Source organism: Brachyistius frenatus, unplaced genomic scaffold (genome assembly GCF_029030835.1).
Source record: "Brachyistius frenatus isolate BFR_SWC_R1_liver_20210118 unplaced genomic scaffold, ASM2903083v1 Contig_9, whole genome shotgun sequence".
In the NCBI taxonomy this organism is placed as follows: Eukaryota; Metazoa; Chordata; class Actinopteri; family Embiotocidae; genus Brachyistius; species Brachyistius frenatus.
This window is the reverse complement of record NW_027210608.1, coordinates 7427719-7451137: the sequence shown is the minus strand read 5'-3', so window position 1 is coordinate 7451137 and position 23419 is coordinate 7427719. Positions and strand designations below refer to the sequence as shown.

Sequence of the window (23419 nt, the reverse complement as noted above, 5' to 3'; positions counted from 1 at the left end):
CTCACAGTAATGCTGCTGTGTGAGTAATCACATACTTTTAATATTCAGATTATTGTAATTCTTTTAGATGTAACCCACACTTACTCTGCTGAAGATACACTACAGGACAACACCTATAACAAATCTTGGCTGTGCTGAATATTTACTTGAAGAGTTGGAGACATTTTCACCACGAGCTCGCAGGACGGCCTCACACCTCTCACCACATGATAATAAAAGTCACTCATTGCACCAAAGCAAGTTATTTTCTGGATGCAGTTGTGGCTGACACAGGTTGTTTTCTAAACTGTTTTTTTAATACCAATTACACCTGCTGAAAGGGAATGTAAGCTTGTCACGTTACTGCTACAGAGAGTCTACATGTATAAGCGTGCCCGTGATGTCATGAAGATAAATGTTCTTTGCTGTTGTTGCGGTGGTGGTGGTGAAATATCATTATGCGTTTAGGTTCTCAGCTCAAGTGTTTCCCACTGTGTCCCTCAAGTAATCAGACTGGTGCAGCTAGAAAGAGTGACTTCACAGAAGAAAGGAGACACAACGAATTACTCCTATGAGCGGGGGATTTAATTGAGTGAAAGGAGATGAACAGAAAAAAAGAGCTTTGCATTCACTATAGTCTGCTGGGCTAAAGCGGGAAGAGAAGGGAGCGTCAGCAGCAACAAATTCTGGGAACTGGGCCAAAGACTAGAGAAAACTCCACCAGGCCAGTTAGGACCTGTGAAGTTGTTGAAATGCACGATTTAGTTTGTACATTGTGACTCTTTTAATGTATTTTCTGCTGACTTGCATGTGAACAGAAACATTTCAAAATACAGTTTAATGACAATTACTATTTACTGTATATCATAATACAATGTGATTTTTAGAGGGTGAATATGAATCACAAGTTGAAAGCATATTTTTAAAAAAAACAATACATTAGAGGCTTCTTTTCATCATGTGAAGAGCGGATTCCTCTGTTCTTTATTTGTTGTCTCTGTCTCTGTGGACGTGGATGTTTTGCTTTTATTTTCCCTTCCAGGAGTCCTCTCGACTTTAGACCTAAAACTGCTTTACAATGAAACAATCTAATGAAGCTTTCCCAAACAGATGTTTCTTAAGGCAAATTATTATCAGCTGGAAGTAAAGAAATCAAAGATTACAGTGTCCTCTGTGTTTACAGGATCTACCTGTATTAGTTTTTCATGTGGTCTACCAACAAGGAGGTATTGAACAAAGAACAAACTCACATGTGTTCATTCTGGGGCTAAAATTGGCTACTACTTTTATCAAAGAAAGAGCAGACAGCAGGAAGACTTTGCATATGTTATCTAAGGGTGTAAAAGCTCTTTATTGCCAGAAACATGGCAAAGATTATTTCTATGTCTAGGCTACTTTTGTTTAATGTATATTCAGTTAACACAAAACTAATTTATTGGAAACTAATAAACCGTTCAAAACTTTGCCACAATATTTCAAAGGTTTCGCTGTGCCTCGTTGTGGGTGTTCTTCACAAATACTGTTCATTTACTCACCTCTATCAGTGTCAAACATCAGTAGGTTATATGGCTGTGCCTCGGGGAAGCGTTCGAGTCCTGTTTTGCCAGATTACTTCCTGATTCAACAGACCCAAACCAACCAACGAAATTACAGCAGTCACCTCAGCGTCCCGCCCTCACCTTTGCAATCCAGCCAATAGACGGCGCCCCTGGGACTCAGGCCGAGCCACACAGGTAACACGGGCGGGGGGGGGGGGAGATAGAAAGGAAAGGGAAAAAAAAAAAAAAAAAAAAAAAGACTCCGGTGCTTGTTATGGAGTTCGTGTGAAAGCAACACGGATTTCCACCCGTCTTTACCAGTTAAACCAGTATCTCTGGATAGAGCACACTCAAGTACAGCAACAGGTAGAGTCTCTGACCGCAAACTCTTCCGTGGCTCCTCTGAAAATAATCTCCCCCTTTTTTTTTTTTTCTCTCTCTCCGTTTATCTCAATTGAGTTTCCAGCCCTTTTGTTCGCTCTTCTTATCACTTGGAAAAGGTGAACCCTCGTGTTATTTTTTTTTTATTTTAATCTTTGCTTTAATTGTAGTTTTTTTTTTTTTTTATACCCTTGTGGTCCCTGATGGCTTCGCACAGTGATACTCTGGTGGTGTTCTTTGGGGCAACAGCTGGTGCAAATGGGGGTAAACTGGGTTCGGATGAGAGGGAAATAATTCTCTTGGTGTGGCAAATTGTGGATCTACATGAGAAAAAGGTACGGACCTTTCTGACCTCCTCCTCTCCCCCCCCCTTCCTTCCTTCGTTGTACGGTTTCTTATGTACCCAGAGTGTTTGTGGCATTAGTGTGTAGCTGTAGAGGAACAGTGCGTTTTGACATTTAAATCAACACGGTGTGCTCTCTGTGACCGACTTGCTTTTCTCTCGGGCGAGCTAACGCTACGTCGTTAGCGCTCATCTTTTAAACAGGTGTGCAACCAAAAAAAAAAAAAAAAATTGAAAACGAGCAGGTGAGAGGTGTAACTTCACCCAATGGAGAAAGCACACCCTTTTGGTTTAGCATGTCAGCGTCTCCACATAAACAACGCTTTATATGGACAATTAAGTGCTTTTTGCTACTACATTGTCAATTGTTTGACTTTTCTTTTTTTTTTTTTTTTTTTTTAAGAGTTAATGTCCTGTATGTTGGGGGCTGTAGCCTGTAATTGTTTTTCCCTAAGTTGTATTCTGCGCCATGAAACGCTAAATCCCTCCACAGGTGGGGAAGCTTCATAAATGTTTTGTGAAGCCAGACACTTTGGATCTGACCGACCAGTGCAAAGAGGAGACAGGACTGACTGTGGAGGACATTGTCAAAGCTGAGCCCCTGGACAAAGCTCTGCAACAGGTGAGTCTCACCGGTCACTTAAATCACAAATAGGCCTTTTTTTTAAAGTTCAGGTTGGCATTTCACCGATGTGCTGAATTTATACACGATTAAAATCACAACATCCACCGACTTTGCACAATCTCTGTGGTGTCATTATGAACAATTCAAAAGCTTATTAAACCCAGAAAATGTTCCTGTGACAGATTTTGCCCGGAGCGTGATGTGACTTGACAAGCCTGCCTGGGTATTAAGCTGCAAGCTAATGTGAGGAGTGTCAAATTTCCCTTATGACCTTTCTAGAAAACGGTCTTCCACCTGGCTGAGATGTGTCAGTGGTTCGGCCCTGACAGGTAAACTCTGCTGACAGTTTGTAGAAGCTCAGGAGCGAGGATGGGCAGAGCCCGGGGTGTCTTTGAGATAAGGAGGCGTCGCAGGTCTAGTCTTGCCTCGGCCTGATGCCTGCTGCAGACATCTGGAAGGCGGAATGTTTACCTGCTGCCGTTCCTCTGTTTTAGGCTGCAGGACAGACGGCAGGGGAGAGGCATTCAGGTCCCATCTCCAGCACCTGGTTACCGCACTTCTTTAGGCCCAACATGTGAATTTGGTTTCTTGGTCCTCCTGTCAAGAGGTGTGTTTTGACAAAAGTGACAAGGTTGCCAAACATGTTTTTCAGCCGCCCTTGCGAGAGTGTTTGTTTGCACTGGCGTCACCTTTTTCCACCCGTCTCGTGTGGTTCACCGTTTAGAAACCTCTCATTGTCATGGCGGACTAATGTGCTGGCATTGATGTTGGTGCCGTGGTTTGAATGCATGGCCGTCATAATCATTTTTCTTTAAATTCTTCCTGGTTTTACAGCACTGATGCTGTTGGGGGTTGTACACTCGACACGAAACGTACAACTGGTAGAATTTCACGATAGTTTGGCCTAAATGCTGAAGTCGTTTGGGCCTCATGCAGATCGGGTAAAACTTCAGCTTCAGCCACACTTGGTTAGATCGTGTATGCTGAACCTTCAAATATTAACCCAACTAATCAGTTTGCTCTCTCCATACCTTTTGTCTCGTCGGTTACTTTCGATCTCTATTGGTGACTCAGATTAGTTTCGTCCCTGTTGAAGAGGACAGAAAAGAAAATGGACATTTTTCCGGATAGTGAGAAGTTTGTGTTTAGAAGCATGTGGCTCACGGTTGTTTATTTTAGATGTGGTGGCCCTTTCCAACTTCTTCAATGACAGAAGGGAAACGAACAGCTGCCTGTTATTGGTGGGCTTGTCATTGCTAACCTGTGTGGTCAGAGCCCCCGAGGACGTCTGCTGCATTTCTTTGGTGAAAGATTTATTTAGGCAGAGAGGGCTGGAGAGATCAGGGCAGTTAAACGCTTGGCTCCCATACAGTTTGCCAGATATACAACATATCAATGTGATAGTGAATGCATAATGTTTAGCACTTGGATCTGCACATGCTTTTGTCATTTTAAATGTGAAAATGAACTTCTGTCTGTTTTTCCAGTCATTTAATTGCATATTGTTTCTACATGGGGCCTACGGACACCTTGTTTCCTTTAATGCTTTTTCATTATGCACAAACGGATCCACAGTAAACATTAACAAGTGACCCTATTTTAAGTGGTAAAACAAACATCATTGTGCAGCAGCTTTAAAGATAATACACTTGTACTGAATTGTGATGTGTATCAGAAGATCTACAACATTTCATTTATTGAATTTAATCAACATAAATTAAATGCTAGTTTTTCTGACTGTACAGGCTTGGCTTCAGTCCCGGACTTTGACAGCATGTCGCAGCCTGTGGAGAGTTGCATGTGATGTGAAAACGCGCCGTCACTGTGGTGAAATTAAAACATTGTGTTCGTGTGCTCCCCATGTAAAGATTTTTTTTTTGCCCGTTTTGGATCATAACCAGAAATAATGACTGCTGCATTTGGCCAGACATGTTTTAACCCTCTGAAGTTTCTGGGATTTCTTTTTGCTCATGTCACATTTTTAATTTACCGTGGACTCGTGTTTCTTTGAGTTAAGGGAGTCCTGCACCTCTTTGGAAACTGCACAATCATGGCTGGCAGTACGGAGAACTCGGATATCTTTTGTACAGTATAATACAGTTACGTCATAAATAATAATAAAAAGAAAAAACATAAGTGGAATTTCTCGAAAAAATAATGGTATTTAGATATACAACATTTTTCCAAGTGTTAGCAATATTGGGGAAAACAGGGAGGGGTTTCACATGTTATACATATCGAATTATTTATATTTCTATAACCTCTCTGTGATCTCTGTCCTCTCCTTTGTGCTCCAGCTGCACTTCAGTCAAAAATTTGCAGAATTTTGTCCAGTGACTCTTGTTCTCTGTCCAGTCATTGAATGCTTCACTGTTGCGCTGAGGAGTGCAGAATTATTTTTTTGTGTTGTTGTTTTTTTACAGGATCGGCATTGGGTTTAAGGAAAATAGATTAAAGTGATTTTTGACAAAATATCACTATTAGATTTGGCTACTTTTCCTGATGGAAGCGTTCAGCGCAAATGATTAGTTCAAGAACTGTCAGACATGTGAAAATCTGATGATCATTTTTTTTGTCTTTATAAAAACATGCTTTTCGAACCTGCCAGTCGGTTGTGGAGTTCAGAGGGTTAAGAGATGTATATAAAATACTCTACTTTTAATGATAGACTGTCTAATAGGCTTTTTCCACAAATTATCAATTTTAATCATTTATCTTGTCATGACAACAATATCTTGTCATGGTTACAACAATAAGTCTGTGTTTAGGAGGAAAGTGTCTGAAATCAAAAGGAGAGTTGTTATTTACAGTGAAATACACGATGCAGTGAATGAACAGGCTCTACTGTGGAGGAACAGTTGCACTTATTGTGTCCATGTTTGTGAATTTTACACATACTGGTAAACTATTGTTTAGCACCGCAAACTCTTTTCTTTTGTTTCTTTTTTTTTCTTCTTTTTTTAAATCACTCCACTGCAAAAAGATGCTGACTCTCTCAATTTCATGGTATTGAAGAAATTGGGCTCCTTTAGAAAAAAAAACCAAGCTCATGTAAACTCGGTGAAAAGTGTTTTAGCTATTTAATGGAAAACTTCAACTCCAGTTGTCGTTGCACCATTTTCCCTCAATGATTTTGGCCCCGTTGCAAAATGCAGAGCGAAAGAAGTGCGTATTTAAACAGTTGCCCACATGGACTGGCCCAACACTCCCTGCTGCTCTTATCGGAGTTTGTTTCAGCCACCACCACCCTACCTCACCTCTGCATACAAACAGTCCAACTACTCCAGAGAGCAAACTCTGATAGGACCATGTTCAAAGGCCACTTCCTCCCCCTCATCCATTGAAATGCCTTTCAGAGGGAGAGCGAGACAGTATGTTGCAACAGTAAAATGTGAGACCCCTGAAATCATTTTGGAGAAACACATGTTGATTTTTTTAATTTTTTTTTTTAATTAAACTGAAATAAATTGTGTATCTTCCAATAGTAAGTAAGCAATATTGTACAGAAATCATGGCACAGCTGTTGTTGTTTTTTTGTTCACAACCAGATAGTCGTCTATTTTGGCAGCTTGTTCCAAAAAATTACACTACATAACATGTTGTATTTCATTCTTGCACAATATCCCTCCTTTAATGTAACAGTTATAACCATGTTCAATAGATGATGTCCATGGAAAATTTAAATATTGCTCATTTAAGGTTGAATAACTGAAGTTTTTACTGTGGTCAGTTAATGAAGTTATCTCAGTGCCTGTTATCTTTTACCTTTTATGTCGTCAGTGCGAGATTTGTTTTCCGTTCTGCCTGTTTGCTCAATTTAATTGTGTTTTTTGACATAGGAGAAAGGGAGAGGGTGTGTCTCTCCCACTTCTATAATATTTGCTTTTCTCAGTAATCCGGCTTTAGGAATAGGCCAAGGCGGAGCTGCATGCACAGCTATGAGCAAACATTAGTCCTGTTGTCACTGTAAACATGAAATTGTTCAGTATGGCTGGGCTTAAAATGTGCCGCTAAATTAATCTATAAAACTTTCGAGTGTCTTAGTTTGGGATTTTTGTGTTTACTGTTGGAGTGGTGAAAGCTTTGGGCATTATGCTGATGCATGCAAACTCCTGAATGGAAAAATAACCACCTTTCACCTGATGGACATGCACACAATTTGAACATTTTATGAGGTGTAGACTGACTGATTGACAAAGTCCTGGACTGAAGTTGAAGAATTATGCCTTTTATTTTATTTTTTTAATATAATATTTGTGAGTGTAATGATTAATACATTGACCAAAGATGGTTTTCATCCTGATGAAGAAGGAACAGCAGGTATGGTATACATGTTTGTTGCCTACCACCTGTAAAGCACATACTGGTGTGCATGTGCCCTTTAGAAATGTCTGTTATAGTAATTCAATTTCTTTTCTGTGATTTATGCTTGAATTAAGAATTATCTTGGTGTTTTTTACACTGTTGAGCGTGTGGTAATATCCTTTTTACACATTTTTACGACTTGACCTGTTCTTACTCCGTTTATGGAGATGAGGATGTCATCCAATTATACTGTTGTTCCTGTGGTAACACTGTCAGTTTAATAACCCCTGTATCAGATCACTATGCAAACATTGTGATTTCCCTTATTCAGTTGCTCTTTGAATATAGCAAGTGTTGCATCACATTGGAGGTAAATACATGCAATTCAGTTTGGCAACCAACTCCAAGGTTAGAGTTTCCCACTACAAATACACAGACCTTCCCTCTAGATATATTGTTATTATGTTAAACATTGTAGGAACATTTACACGGAGAAATAAAACAGGCTCAGTTCAAAGAATGGTAATTAATGTTTTTTTTGGTGACAAAGAGGAGCTGCATAGAAAGAAGATAAGTCAAGTTTTGAAAGGAACTGTAGGTCCACTGGTGTTCATGGGGCCCACTGTAAATAACCAAGCTGTTTTATCTTTAATGTTTTGCGCCTCCTTAGTGTTTCTGTCCAGCCATCCTGAATCCCACTTAATCTAACCCTGAAGCATTTGCTCCCTTGTTCGCAGCTTGTTGGCGCTGCCAAATAGCCCTGCATGTCTCTGACTGTTAGGGAGCATGCCCCAACATGCATCTGTAATACTCCCTCACTGTCTAAAGGTCTGTCGTATATAGCCAGTGGCCATGTGAAACAAGTCAGTCAGAGTTGAAGGTGGTCCCATATCCAGATGGTCGAACTGCTCTTCCAGAGGTGACTTGAGTGTTGAGGGAAGAATGAGGGGGAACTAACAACTTTCTGAAGTGGCTAATGGCATAAGCAAATGGTCGTCTCCATCTAGCATAGGAACATTGACAACACTGAGAGACACTGAAGTCAGTGTGACTCAAGAGAACTTTCAGGATGTCATTTATTATGCAATATTTGTTTTAGTTCCCACATTTGTTTTAGTTCCCACATCCTCTCCTATAACTATGGGCTAAATGGGTTATATATTTATTTATACAGAAATATATGTATAAATATAAATAAACAAATATATATATATATATATATATATATAAAACAATGGCAGGTTGTGGATGTTTGATCTTAGAAAGAATGAAAATATAAATAAGAAGGAGAATATATATTTTTTTAGCATGCTCTCTGAATTATTTGTCATGTCATAGTAAGTATAAGAAGCCAGATTCCATGAAAGGCAACTTGTTCTAAATCAGACCGTGCTCTTTAAGATCAACACTAAATCAACTCGCAGTTGTTTGTGAAAGTGTTACTAGTACTGCTGACCTCAGAGAATGAACAGCTTTCACTTGTCTGATGTTGCCTGTGTGTGTCGGTGACTCTGAACTAAACCCAAGCGATGCCTGATGTACAAAATGTTCGCAGCCACTCTGGGCACACAAACTCAGATAATTGGATTTTACGGTATGGGAAGCTCAAGTAAATGAGTACCTGGGGAAACATTTAGCACTTATTTGGCCGACCAAACTGGTGCCAAAAAAACTGAGCAGATATGATACCTGATTTCACCAAAGGACTTCGGTGGTTTCCCGTCTTGCTCCTGGTCTGCTTAGCGCTTTACATAATAATCTGATAGTATTTGAAGGTTTTCCTGGTATGACTCTTGAGTCTTTGGGGCCTTAGTTGTCAAAAAGTGTCTTTACAACCATCTAACACTGGGCTACTTGCTGAGGCTGTGTCACATGAAATCATGAGAACATTGTTCTCAGAAATGCAGTTGTCTTAATGTCTTAAACACTTCCAGCAGCAGGTTGACACAACAAAAGAAATGAGGCCCATTGAATGTAGTTGTTATAAAGAAACGTACAAATGTGGGAGGTGCTGGTATTCAGGAGTGGGTGTTGTAGCCGGCGCAGTTTACGTAAAGGGGAGACGAGCAGGTTGGACTCGTATGGGCTGTGTTTTTTTCAGGTTGTCTTGCAGCGACTGCGTGTTGAGCAAAGAGAAGACTGATCCTGGTGATTAGTGGTGTGATCATTCCTCTCGTGTCTGCGCCCTCCCTGACCAAGCAAACACTAAAACCGGTTAGACAGCCCTCGTTTCTAATGAGAAACAAGCAGTCAAATGTCAAACACAACACCAGCCATTTCTCTGCCTTCTGATTCCACGTCTGTCGCTCTCTTTTACATAGTGGATCGCAGTAATGTGAATCATATTTGAGCTGTACTTTAAGTCCCAAATTAACGGGAGTGAAGTAATCCAAAATCCATGATCTTGTTTCCTTTTTGTCTTTGAAGACGCTTTGATGTGGTTTTTATTTTTTTAATTTTTATTGCCAGTTGTACTTTGCTATGATAGATTAAAACAGTAATAATAAAGGCCATGTTTTTCCTTTCTCTTTTCTCTGTTCCATGGTACAGTTCCAGCAGTCGGTGTCATTAGAGGTGAAGGGCCTCGGCAAGAGTTCGTACACACTTTGTGTGAACAGTCCCCTTATCATTCGACAGGCTCTCCATCCCGAAGCCTCCAAAAAGGTGATGATTTCCCTCTGTTGTTCCCCAAACCACCTAGTGGTGGCACCTAGTGTCTGGGCAGCCACATGCCCAAACATTAAATTATGAAAATGTTCTTTGTTCATTAGTTTCCAGGGAGTACCCAATATCCATATTAGATTACCAGACTGTCATTTTGTCACACTAAATCAGCTTGTGTTTGTTTCCTCCCGTCCAGAATCTTGTCCTGCCCGAATGTTTCCTCTCATTTGTGGATGTGAGAAAAGAGTTTCACAAATGCTGCCCGAATGCCGGCTCTGTGCAGCAGCTCTCCCTCACCTCCATGTTGGAATGTATCCTTTGTAAAGCTGCCCACTGAAATTGGAAATTTTTTAAATACTTTGATAAGCAGAACTGTAATCACAGAGTGAATTGACTTTTCTTCACCAATTCACTTCAGGTTTATGAGCTTAAAAGAATGCAAGCACAAAATCAAGATAACATGTAAAACCGGGCATCGACCTTGACGGTGTGCACAGATGTTGGTGTTCCTGCTGTGTCAGAGCAGCTGATGGGGGAGAGGGTGGTGAGGAACATGGTGCAGCTGACTCTCTGCATCCTGGCTGATCCCTACAGTAAGTAAGAGCCAGACTTTGTGTGTGTTAACATAGTTTTACTACCTTTTCATATAATCAGTACTGCTGAGATGAAGTCTGTGCATTGTCACACAAACTGTCCTGCAGCTTTATACTTTTATGGAAACTGGAAACCCACAGAGAGCACTTGACTAAAATCTGTGGTAGTTCATTGATTGTTGAACAACGTCTTGATTATGTTATTTCTATTTAAGAAGTCAGACATTCTTATATCAGTTTAGATTTTGTTTTGTGACCACATCTTAAAAAGTGTGTTTAAAAAACCCCAGCAGGCCCTCTTATTCTTCATTAGACAATTTACTGCTGTGCGGGCAGAAGAAAGATGACTCCATATATGTTACAGTGCAGATAAATCAAGCTTTAATATGACATTTTCCATCTTGACTGTGGCCGTCCCCTCTGGCTTTACCCACTTAATAACAGCCAAGTGTGCCTTTGGGTGTGATAAGTTACAGGAATGCGGAGCGCTCTAAGTTGAGACTGCCAGTCAGAGTGAACCTCCTCCCTACACAGGAGACAACACTGTTTTGGACCTCGGGGATCCGACAACGCATGAAATAATACAAGTTTGTCTCATTTTATTTTTTAGATCACAAGTTCTCCTGTGTTGAAACGGTGAAGTACAAGTTTGACTCTGGCACATGGTACGTATGAACTTTCAATGCACATCGCATACATTTATCTCGGTCCATCTCTGTGGGCAAATCCTTCAGCACCTGTTAGCCACCAGTGTTGTTAACAGACCAACAAACCCCCTGAACCGTGTTCAGATCTCAGACCATGGGCTCTTAGCATTGATTACAGCAACAAGGAAGCCACAAGTGTGTTATTAAGGCTGTCCAACTTTGCCATCAAGTGCTTACCTGGATATCTTGTAGCAGAGCACCAAATCCTGCTGCTCTCGGAAAGCCAAAAGCCTATCACCTTGACAACCGTCTGACATTTAATCATGGGAATGGGTTGCTGTGTTAAGAACCTACTGAGTGGCCTCTGTCTCTACAGTCCGTGGACAATTTGTTCAACTTCACAACAGTGACGCTGTTTTTGCGCCCTCGTCATCTGCAGAAATACTTTTAATCATCAATGCTAATTATTGCCTCTTCACTCATTGTGTTTTGTGTAGCAGCAAGACGGAGCCAGTGGACAGCGAGACGGTGATCAGAGCGCGAGGACTTCCATGGCAGTCCTCCGACCAAGACATTGCGCGCTTCTTTAAAGGCCTCAATATTGCCAAGTACGTTGGACTTCACGGGGTTCTTCCAACAGCCTCATTACTCTGAAGCACTAAACCTAAACCTCTGTTACTGCAGAACATTTCTAAGTGATTTTTTTTTTTTTTTTTTTAATTTTTTGGAGCTTTCAGTCCGGAGTTCAGGGTCCTCTCACTTTTGGTGTTGTGTTTGTAAAATCTGTTCTGAAAACTTTAATGTTTGTTGGTCATTATAAGATACTTGTGAAACCTTAAAGGAAACATTTTAAATAGTTAATATCTTTAATAGGCCCTCCTCATATTTACCAATAATAATGATGGCTTTTACGGCATGGCTAAAAATGCTCCCATACCTGCAGTGCTAATGACATTTCCATTAGCCTTGATTGTAGTTAAGGTATGATTAGAAAATGTTATATACTAAACTAAAATGGATATTATAAACACTATAAAGGCTAAACAATATATTGTTAGTGTTATCATTGTAAGTGTGTTAGCATGCTAACACTTAGCTGAAAGCCTCGCTATGCTGAAGTGCAGCTTTACTTACGTATGGCAGCAAATTGAATCTGGTTAAAATCTTAAATATTCACAGAAATGTTTTTGAAAAATAATCCGTAATGGTTTGACATTTTGGGGTAGCTTAGGGTACGCGTACTAGCTTTCTTGCTGAAAGTCAGAGGAGATTGATACCATCACGTTTTCACGCACAGTGAAAGCAGTATGTAGCCGGCAGCCGGTTCACACATAAAAGGACTGGAAACAGAGCAGATGTGACTTCAATTGGTACGATTCAGACACACTGGTACACTGATGTAGTTAGTTTTGGACAGAACCAGGCTGGCTGTTTGCCGCTGTTCTGAACCATTTATATTACTGACATGACTGAAGCAGAGGTGTGAAACTGAAAGTAGAGGAAACTTTAGTTTCATATTCAACTCAGGATGTGTATAATGAACTGTGCCCCTTTGTCTGAATGTATCTGTACACTTGTGTTTTCAGAGGCGGTGTGGCCCTGTGTCTCAACGCTCAGGGCAGGAGGAATGGCGAGGCATTAGTCCGCTTCATCAACTCCGAACACAGAGACCTGGCACTGGAGCGCCACAAACACCACATGGGCAGCCGCTACATTGAGGTTAGTTTCAGCACATTTACTTAATGTTCACTCTTACTGGGATTGTAATCTGCAGTTTAGTTTTTTGTGTTTTAAAAATAGTTGCTTGGCTGAACACTCTTCACGTCATTTAAGTCATCAGACAGTCAAGGTGTATCTAAAGGCGTAAACTAATGATGAATATATTATCAAGAAATGACTTGATACCCTCAGGCTTGATCTGACTGGAACCCCCTTTACTGCTGTCTTCAAATTGGAGATCTATAATTTACCATTCTCAATTTGAAAGCAGAAGAAAGTGTCTGCTACCTCTTTGAGTTTGATTCTTGTTTGTGACTAAATTCAGTTTTCCTCTTTTCTTTTTCAGGTCTACAAAGCTACAGGAGAGGAATTCCTCAAGATTGCTGGAGGTCAGATTTCAGAATTTTTTTTTTTTTTCTTTTTTTGTCTCCTCATGTCTGCATGGTCACAGTGAAAGACTCTGTTAGTGTGAGGTAGCATTCAGTTTCATGGCTTTCCTACACACACACACACACACACACACACACACACACACACACACACACACACACACACACACACACACACACACACACACACACACACACACACACACACACATCTGTAAAAGTGCAGCTCTTTGGTGGCCGTAAATGAAGGGATCTCCTTTGCGTTCTGGCTCTCTCTCCTATTACCTGTGTCCTTGCCTCATCCCAGTGACTCTCTAGCCGCTTATCTCAGACTAATGAAAGACGCTTTGTGAGGAGCAGCCCCCCCATCCCTTCCTCATCTCCTCTTCCCCAGATCAACCCCTCAGAGGCCAGTTGGAGAGAAATTTCACTCTGGGCTAACAGCAGCTCACCTGTTCACTTCAGCCTGCAGCTCAACTCCCCCTGAGGGACAGAGGGCTGACGCCTGGTGAAAGGCCCGACTCAGTGCTGATACAAAGGGGTGTGAAGAGACAAAAGCAAGACCTGGGGCCTCTGGACAATTGAGCAGCAGCTAGCAGTAACACAGGACAGAGATAGCAGACAAAGAAACACAGTCAGCTTACAGTTGCTACGAGTCAGACCCTGGACTTTACTCAGATGAGTTAAGATCAATACAGACTGACAGCAAACTGGACTTTTAAGCAAATAGTTCAAGCAGACAAGACACAGTTGCATTTATTCGCAGAAATGAAAGCAATAAACATGTAAACAAATACACAAGACAAAATGTTTGGTGTGTGGGCCGACCACATTGCTGTTATGGAAAATGAAAATTGATATTGTGACGGTTTAGTCTGAGGATCTTAGACGAATTACCATCAAGTAGAATTAATAGATATGACCGTAAATCTCACGGTTTGAGGTAGAAGAAACACGGCAATAATACTTGCATCTCATTTTTTAAAAGCAGAAAGAGTGGAAATGAAATGCGAGTGCCTGTGTAATGGAGCCAATGAATGAGGCCGACATGGTTCAGCCGGCTGTGCTCGTGCACACGTCTCTGGGTAAACGTTAGTGTGACACTTAGTGGATGTAAACCAGCCACTCGCCCCGAAACCAACACACCGCTTTTTATTTTGTTTCTACTACATTGCTGTTCTAACACTGGATGGGGTGAAGCTTGTGATCATTACTTTATTCACTACTGGTTTTACAAAATAGTAGACCGCATGTCTTTAAATGGTTAATAACATTAAAAAAAAAAAAAAAAAAACTTTAAAAAAACATGATACTTAAAAACGCAAATGGGATGCAAAACGCTTCACTGAAACTACTTTTGATACAGACTCTGAGTTTGTAGCACAGTCGATCCTGGCAGGGCACGTTGAATATTTGAATCATCGCTGGCCTCTGTCACTCCAGGTACATCTAACGAGGTGGCCCAGTTCCTGTCCAAGGAGAACCAGGTGATTATCCGCATGCGAGGGTTGCCATTCACCGCCACTACCCAGGAAGTGCTGTCCTTTCTTGGCCCTGAGAGTCCAGTCACAGATGGAACAGAGGGTCTGCTCTTTGTCAAGTACCCTGACGGACGGCCCACCGGCGACGCCTTTGTGCTCTTCTCTTGTGAAGAATACGCCCTGAATGCCCTGAAGAAGCACAAGCAGATCCTGGGGAAGAGATATATCGAGCTGTTTCGCAGCACTGCAGCTGAGGTGCAACAGGTAAATTCTCCCTTTTGTGTTGTTGCTGGAAAAATGTTAATGCTGTTAATCACGACAGATTATTAAGACCGCCCTCTGGGAAAATGTGCACACTGCTTCAAAGGATTCAAAACGGATGTGATGTAAGACGGAAAGAAGGCCGCTGGTGCCGTGTTTGGAATTAAAAGTGGTCGATACACACAATCAAATTTAGCCTGTATGAAGTAACTGCTCTAGATACTAACGCAAAGATACTAGAGACTAAAAATAACAAATAGGTTTAAAACAGTGAGGTCCTGCAAACATGGAGGTAGTTGATGCAGTAGATAAATATATCCACCATGCAAAGATAATTGTTTTTTTGAATGTAAATAAAATGACTTGAAGTCCATAACAAGCAGGACTAACACATATCCAGTAATATAAAGCAAAAACAGAGAGCAGAGCATCAGGCGCAGTACTCGACTTCCTCGCAACTGTTGGGAGGAGTTGAAGAGCTCCGTGGATGAAGGATCTCCGGACTGTCTGTTATTTATGGGGTTGAGTTGTGGAATTCCAGAAATCTGTTTAAAATTAAAAAAAATAGTAAGACTCAAAATATTTAGAAGGGAATTTGTAGCTAAAGTTTTTCATTTTGGACACGGACGTGCTAGTGTGGTCCTTGGCATTCATTGCGTTACTATTTGATACATAACAAGCTAATCAAGATAAGCATCACACAAACACATCCATTCATTTTGTTTTGGATTATTTATAGATGAGAAAAAGGATCATGGAAGAGCCTTAATTACAAAAAAAAAATCCAACAGCTGCTTCCCCGTCAGAAAGCTTTCCAAAGACTCATCTCATGACAACACAGAGAAGAAAACGTGACATCAAAAGTATGTGTTGAAACAGTCGAGACATCCAGTAAATAAATTGAAGGCGAAGTTTGCACAACTCAAAATGATATCGATATCATTGCACAATGTATGTTCCTTTTTTAATCTCCATGAGAATCTGACGTCATCTTTTTGTTTATTTCAAATTAGCGGGGCATCCTTCATTTTTCTGTTTTTCTGTCTGTGTCTCTTTCGCACATGCAGAACATTTCAGTGATTCCAGTCAAGCCTCCTCTTTCACTGCTGGAGTTTCTCCGTGAAGAGATCAACTTTTTGAAAATTTTTTTTATCACCGGTGATTTAATTGTTAAATGAATTTGTTGTCTTCCAGGTCCTGAACCGCTACATGTCCGCGCCTCTGATCTCCACTCTGCCCCCTTCTCCCATCGTGCCCGTCCCGGTCCTCGCCACACCTTCCTTCCTTCCGACGGCCAGCTGCAGCCGCGACTGCGTACGCCTCCGTGGTCTGCCCTACACGGCCGGCATTGAAGATATCCTGGAGTTCATGGGAGAGCACACCGTTGACATCAAACCCCACGGGGTCCACATGGTCCTCAACCAGCAGGTCAGACTGGTGGGGACGTGTCCCAGGCACATATGTAACTGCAAAGGTCCATTTCTGAAAATGACTATGATATTGTTGACGAAACCTGGAGCAGCAGTGTTTGTCGGTGCAGAACAGCTCACTATATTGTGTTATAATTATCATTTACCTGACAGAGTTGCTTGTTAATTTAAAAAAAAATTTTTTTTTTTATATTATTACTTCAGACACATGTCACGCATACATGAAATGTTGACGGTGTCTCCCTCCTCTTTCTGTGCAGGGGCGACCCTCTGGTGACGCCTTCATCCAAATGAAATCGTCTGACAGGGCCTTCATGGTGGCCCAAAAGTGTCATAAAAAGACGATGAAGGACCGATACGTCGAGGTCTTCCAGTGCTCTACAGAGGAGATGAGCATCGTGCTGATGGGAGGAACCCTGAACCGCAGCGGCCTCTCTCCTCCACCCTGCAAACTTCCTTGTAAGTTAAACCCACCGAATGACATTCAGTAAAGGCTCACCAGCGTCCCAGAAGCGACTCGAGTCTATTTCTGCCGGAAGCCGCTCGGAGAGTAGAGCAGATCGGCCGGGCAGGAAGTTTGTGGAGAAAACAAAATAAAACTCCGGGAATTAAAAAAAAAAAAAAAATTATATATAAATAACACCCATGTGCAAACTCCTGGTCGTAAAAAAAAACTTTACCGTATCACCGTCTCCACCCGCGGTCTCAATTTGGACAAGAAATGCGTTTTCCTCCCGCTGCAGACACAGCATGTGAAATACTTGCACAATAAATAGGAGGATTCATGTTTTTAATGACTAAAACACAGCAGGCTGTATTAACTTTGTCTGTAGGCTGCAGCACAAAGTAGGAAATGACGACAATAGCCACAAAACGGAAAAGAAGCCGTTTAACAAGGTCTACCTGCCAGCAGCACATGCATCAAGGAAACACGACCAAATAAGGAAGGAAGATAACGCGGGCAGAAAAACGCTCCGCGTCCGACACGCCGCCGGTTCAATATGAAGCGCAGAGGACGCAACAAAGTCAAGTGTCAAAGTGACGAATGTAAAGTTACTCCCACTTCCCTCAGCCTCGGCTGTACTTTGTGTTTAGTGCTAATTGGCCAATGTTAGCATGCTAACGGGCTAATCCAAGATGGTGAAGATGGTAAATAGTGGTTGGTGGAAAGCTGTCTGTATCCGTGTTTGACAAAGTCCGACTAGTTGAGTCAGCAGTGAAACTCTTTATCCCCGAAAGCAAAATACTAGTTCAGAAATGCTCTTTTTTTTATTTAGTTTTTTTACAAATTTTTACTTTTCATATTTAAGATGTGTTTTCTGGACAAATATTTAAATGATTGAGTATGTCACTGCACCACGGCCTGCTGATGAGGGGTAGGAACATGCACACTACCAACGCCATGTCGCTGTGCGCTGTCTGTGGTCTCCCGCTGAAAATAGGAGGCAGGTTTAGACGGGGCTGAATGCACCTCTGATGGTGCACTTTGCTCTGTTATGGCTCATATCTGTCTTTGCCGCTACAGATTAGATTGGGAGAAAGACGGCAGCATTTTCCTTTTCTGTGTGTAATGATCACTGATTAACAAATGACAAATGTTCACCCTTCTTTTTTTTTTTTTTTTTAAATGTATTAAATAATTAGCTGATGAAGGCGGTTTTGCATTTTCACTTCTATTTGAACTAGAATTAGAGTTTTGTTCTTTTGCTACGCGATTTGGACCCGAACGCACCTGGAAACGTTCAAGCCCCCGCAAGGTCAGCCAGCGGTGTTGTGTCACCATGTTGCCTGGTTGGCACTGACCACAGCCTCACACAGATAGTGGCTGTTTGTATGTAAATACATAATACCATCATTTGTGTGTGTGTTTACATTGCAAGTGCGACGGTCTGAAGGACACCGTGCGCTTTGCAAATACAACACCCGGCCCACGGAAAGGCTTTCGGGACCCCTTTCCAACCCCCTCCCCCCCCGTGGTGTCCAGAGGAAAGATCCGACCTCACCCGGGTCTCATTGTTGTAGTTCTCACTTGCAGTTCGGCCTGGTACAACTATTACACAATTTCCTGATGGCGATTATATGCTGTGGTTTAATGGCACACGAGTGGAGAATTAGCATCACCAAGTGTTTATCTCCAGACGCTTAACATGTCTCATTTTCACCGACCGCTTTTCCATGAGCATCTATTGACGAGCGAAGTGAAAGATGGTCCCAGACGACATCTTGAGTTGACTTTGTTTTGTGTATTAAAACCCCTCATGTTCAGTTTATAATGATAAAAAAAAGGGACTTCTTATCACTCTGTCCATCATTGTCTTTGTCTCTCTCTCTGTAGGTCTGTCTCCACCCACAGCCTACGCTGCCTTCCCCACAGCACCCGCCATGCTCTCTGAGGCGGCCCTCTACCAGCCCCCTCTGTTGGCTGCTCCCAGACCTCCCCAGACCTCCGCTCACGGCCCCGCTCACCCTCTGGCCTACTACCCCCACCAGCCACATCTCTACATGAACATGAACATGAACTACACCGCTTACTACCCCAGGTCGGTACCGGGTCGCCGTGGCAACCTGCCGAGCCTCCGTGCGTGACGGCTCGCGCGCGCGCTTGTCTAACATCTGACCTCCTTTTACGCTCTCTTAACTTTTCTCCTGCTCCTCTCTCCGTTTGCCCACCCAGCCCCCCGGTGTCCCCCTCCACAGTCGGCTACTTCGCCGCACCACCGGGGTCCATGGCGGCGGCGGTTGCAGCTCAACCCCACCATGCTGCAGCAGCTGCCTCTCCTGGGCTGCCCCAACATGGCGCCCTGGTCAGGATGCAGGGTCTGCCCTACAACACCGGAGTCAAGGACATCCTCAGCTTCTTCCAGGGATACCAGGTCAGTATCAGCAGACATGTAAACCTGTCAAATAATGATGATTGCTTTCAAAATGAGCAGCAATATTCTGGAAAAGCCTGCTGCTGTATGTGCTATGTGGTGTAGTTTTGAAATGTGGAAATGATTTCAGCTGGTTATGTGGAAACACACTTTTAAGTTGCGCCTTCTTCTGAGAAGGCCCGTTGCAGCGTTGCACTAAGTTCAGCCGAGCTTTCCCAGCAGTCACTTGGTAAAGGTGGGGAAGTTAAATGCTGGCCAGGACAAATGTTGTCGTTGGTTCTTGCATTGTTTACTTAATTATGAACGCATCCCGCCATCCGAAACCCCAGGTGATAAATCTTCTACCTGTTGGACCACTGAGCGTGTTTCCACTGGTGCGTTTTATTGCAAAATCTCCCCACAGTACTATTTATTAAGGGACTTGTGTGCACTTGTGCCCTCCAACCCCCCCCCCCCTCCCTCCACCCTCTTTGCTTCCCATATTTATTGCTGCCAGCCCAAATTAGGTGGAGTTCCCTGAAACAGGTATGAACCCTGACAGGTTTGGCCTCCAGACGGTTTGCAAGTCGGGGTGGGTAGGAGGGAGGGTGGGAGGAGGGGTGGGGGTCGGGTTTGTGTTGTTGTTGTTGTCGTTGTCGGGGCACAGATCTTGGACTGCTTTTGCTCTTTATGGTTAATGTCATTTAGTACCGGTGCAACCCTTTTATACTGTGTGTGTGTGTGTGTGTGCGTGCGTGTGTGTGTGTGCGCGCAGACTTCAGTTCTGACTGTTGGCTGAACTACTGCAATTGTATCCTGAACGCAGTAAGTGTGTGTATTTCTGGCTACAGCAGCGTCTCTCACTTGACCTGGGTGAGAAAACGGTTCCCACACCAGCGCTGGTGTCCTGGACCACAAACTACTGCTTAATCACTCTGGAGTTCACACGCAGCCTGTTCAGCCTGTGTGTGTGTGTGTGTGTGTGTGTGTGTGTGTGTGTGTGCGTGTCTTCTTGGAGCAGGTTTTAGAGTATACAGATGTGTTGTGTACTGTCATGTGTGAAACCGTGTGCAGGCCTCCTCCTCCTCCCCCCCTCCCCCTCTCTGACTGTGTGTCCATCATTGTGCTGTCTGTAGTACGCCCCCGACGAGTACAGCAGCATGGTTCAGATGAGCGAACAGGCCAGGAGTCTGATTCAGCCCAAAGAATGGCTCTGTCTTTAGGGACTCACCCCCAAGGTAAGAAGAGCCTCCGGACCCGAGGGGCAGAGTGGAGAGGGAGGGAGGAGGCATTTCCTCCACTTAAATAACATCCACACGCCGCACGGGCTTCTGCACAGCATCACGCACACAAACTGGCGAACGCAGCTTCAAAACGCCCCAGTAAAGTCCTGAAGTGGTGATTCGCTGGTCCAAATGTTGAGGAGCGGGTTAAGGGGCGAAAGCTGTTCTGAATGATTAGATTCATTTAAAACTGTATTTCAGTGTTTCATGAATAATAAGGGGGGGGGAAAAAAAAACAAACACTTTTTTTTTTTTTTTGAATGACATTTTCACCTTCGAATCACCAATTTCGCTTTTACTGGATGACGTTCGACGTTTTCCAAGACATTCTTTTGAATTATTCATCGACGAATCGGTTCCCGCGTTCGGCGTCAATCCGCTCACGTGGCGGAGACGTATTCTTAAATCCAGAAGGTGTCAAACTTCAAAGTTTGTGGACAATTCGTAGGACTCGGAGTCGCTGCCGCAAAACTGTTTTTGCGCCGGGACTAAAGCGCTGCGGCGCAACTCGTCACGCGCGCCGTCGCTCCGTCGGTAAGATGACGGGGCCGATCCGGAGAGAAGTGCGCGCTCTAACCACCAGGGGGGCGTAAAGCTCCTGACCGGCATGCCGTCCTGCTGCTTCTCAATCTGCCTCTTTAACTCCAGACTTTCTTCCTGCTCAGAGCGCTGATTCCCGAGCTCGTCGGTGCGACTTTCAAGTCCTCGACACTTTCTTCAAAGACGGTGAAAATGGTTTTCCTTCGAGGATAACCGAGAGCTTTACGAACCTCTGAGCTTTTCAAATGGGATTAAGTGTCAAAATGCGCCCCTCCACGATACTGAAGCACTGCTCTGAACTGAACCAGAAACCATGAGATACTTTTAACATCGCCCCTTTTTTAACAGGAGATTTAAGGATCACGGAGGATGTAGAGACCGCAACATCAATGAGTCCCGATTCAGCAACGCTCCACTAAACCACCTCGGCCCTTCTTGCTCTTCCTCACGACCTTCTTCGTTTCGAGCGAACGTTATCCCGAAAGCATCGTCCCACTTTCCCCGCGTCCCTCTCCCGCTGCTCTGACACGTAGTTCCGGTCGACTTCCTGCATTTCACTGCTGCCGCGACCGGTGAAATTTTCATATCCGCACGTCTCGAGGAATCAAATTATTTTGTTCATTTTTTTGTTTGTTTGTTTGTTTGTTTGATTTTTGTGCGAGGCAGGAATTGCATGCAGACTAACGGATGAATCGTGCGCGCGGTGTAACAAGCAGCTTTGTGGGATTCAGGTCTTGGAGGACAGCATGTACTCTGCTTTGACTCTCTTTAACTCTGCCCATTAATCCTCTCTTTTCTAACTGGGCTGCTTTGATGAGACGATTATCCCTCCTCAGCTTTGTGGGCTCCCCCTGGTGGTTTCAGGCTGCAGCTGCATGAAAATATAGTGACTTCTTCACTTGTGTGTGTATGTGTGTGTGTGCGCGCGTGTGTGTGTGCGCGTGTGTGTGTGTGTGTGTTGTGTCTTTTTTGTGCAGCTCCAGCCAGACGCCGTTCTCATCTTGTATAACTTCAGTGGCCAGTGCAGCGGCGAGGCCTTGATCACCTTCCCCAGTGAGGAGATGGCCATGCGGGCCGTAGCCGAGCGCTCCAACCACCCTTTCTACGGCCAGCAGGTCCACTTGGTTTTCTGTAACTGACCACCAGCCCCTCCGCCTCTCTCCGCCAGAACGCATCTTTTCCGATAACGGCTCCAGTAGATTCCAGCCTCTTCTCTTTTGCCACGACCTGGTCCCGACACTCCTGAAGCTGCTGTCGGAGTTTGAGCTTCCGCAGACTTTTACGGTCTCCTGCTGGGCCGGTGACTTTGTGGATGTCGTGTATACGGTGTCTGTGCACTTACTGTAGTAGCTGGTGGTGGAGAAGAGGTGCGGTGGAGCCCGGACAGATCGTATCAGTGGCTCTGCGACGCCAAACCTGCAGGTATATTATTTAAAACCTCTACGTGTGTATCCCTTAAAACTGTGCAGATGTTCATCCTGAAATGCTTGAGGCTGTAAAAAAACAAAACAACATCAACAACACTTCTACACACAATCCTTGCTGTACATTTCTGAACATTCACCCTTTAACCGCTGCAGGAGGTTTTCTTGCTGAAACGTGTGTGTGTGTGTGTGTGTGTGTGTGTGTGTGTGTGTGTGTGTGTGTGTGTGTGTGTGTGTGTCTGTCTGTCTGTCTCTGTGTGTGTGTGTGTCTCTCTCTCTCTCTCTCTCTCTCTCTCTCTGTGTGTGTCTTTGTGTCTTTCTCTCTCTCTCTCTCTCTCTGTGTGTGTGTCTCTCTCTCTGTCTGTGTGTCTCTCTCTCTCTCTCTGTGTGTGTGTGTGTGTGTGTCCCATAAGGACTGTTTACTAAAACAACAGTGAAACTCAAACTATCCTCCTTCGATGTCATGAATGAATTTGAAAGCAGCTTTGAGCTTCAGGGGCGACTCCACACTAATCTTCACCACAGCTGTGCCGCTCTACCGACTACTGTGTACCTATATTTTTGTTTTGTTTCTTGTAAAAAGCGTAGATGACATAAAACTTGTCATCCCAGTTCGACTTCTTCAAAGCACTACAGATTTCTTGTTGCTCCAATCACTGCGTCAAGGATTGAAGTGTCTTTAGCAGTAACAAGATGAATTGATCCTATTTTTTATTTTTTGTGTGATTTCTTTACAAAACCTGAGATTTTGTTAATAAATGTAAAAGAACAGAGGTGTTTTGTTTTTTCCCTCCAATGATGGACCCGAGCTCCTGTATCTCGTCTCCAGACGATTTCCAACAATCAGTCTGCAGCGTGCTTTAATTACTGCTTCCAACCGGAGTACTGTGTAAAGCTGCATGATTTGTTTCCTGCGACAGAGCTGCTGACAGCCGTCTTACTTTTTCCCCCATCTGCACCGTTAC

At 43.3% G+C, this 23419-nt stretch overlaps 1 protein-coding gene across 2 annotated transcripts; it reads left to right on the top strand.

Annotated features, from left to right (window-relative positions):
* The first annotated feature begins 1799 nt into the window (after positions 1 to 1799).
* Positions 1800 to 22615, top strand: esrp2 (epithelial splicing regulatory protein 2). Of its 2 annotated transcripts, XM_069690565.1 has the most exons (16): positions 1800 to 2233; positions 2735 to 2863; positions 9722 to 9835; positions 10032 to 10146; positions 10333 to 10428; positions 11039 to 11093; positions 11573 to 11683; positions 12662 to 12794; positions 13141 to 13183; positions 14627 to 14928; positions 16120 to 16353; positions 16616 to 16814; positions 18691 to 18895; positions 19030 to 19228; positions 20344 to 20445; positions 22008 to 22089. In XM_069690565.1, the coding sequence occupies exons 1-15, from the start codon at positions 2102 to 2104 to the stop codon at positions 20428 to 20430; spliced, it is 2154 nt and encodes a 717-aa protein (XP_069546666.1). In that variant the 5' UTR covers positions 1800 to 2101; the 3' UTR covers positions 20431 to 20445; positions 22008 to 22089. The 2 variants fall into 2 exon arrangements, with proteins under 2 accessions (XP_069546666.1, XP_069546667.1); XM_069690566.1 differs by lacking the exon at positions 20344 to 20445 and having other exon boundaries at positions 22008 to 22615.
* The last annotated feature ends 804 nt before the right edge of the window (positions 22616 to 23419 follow it).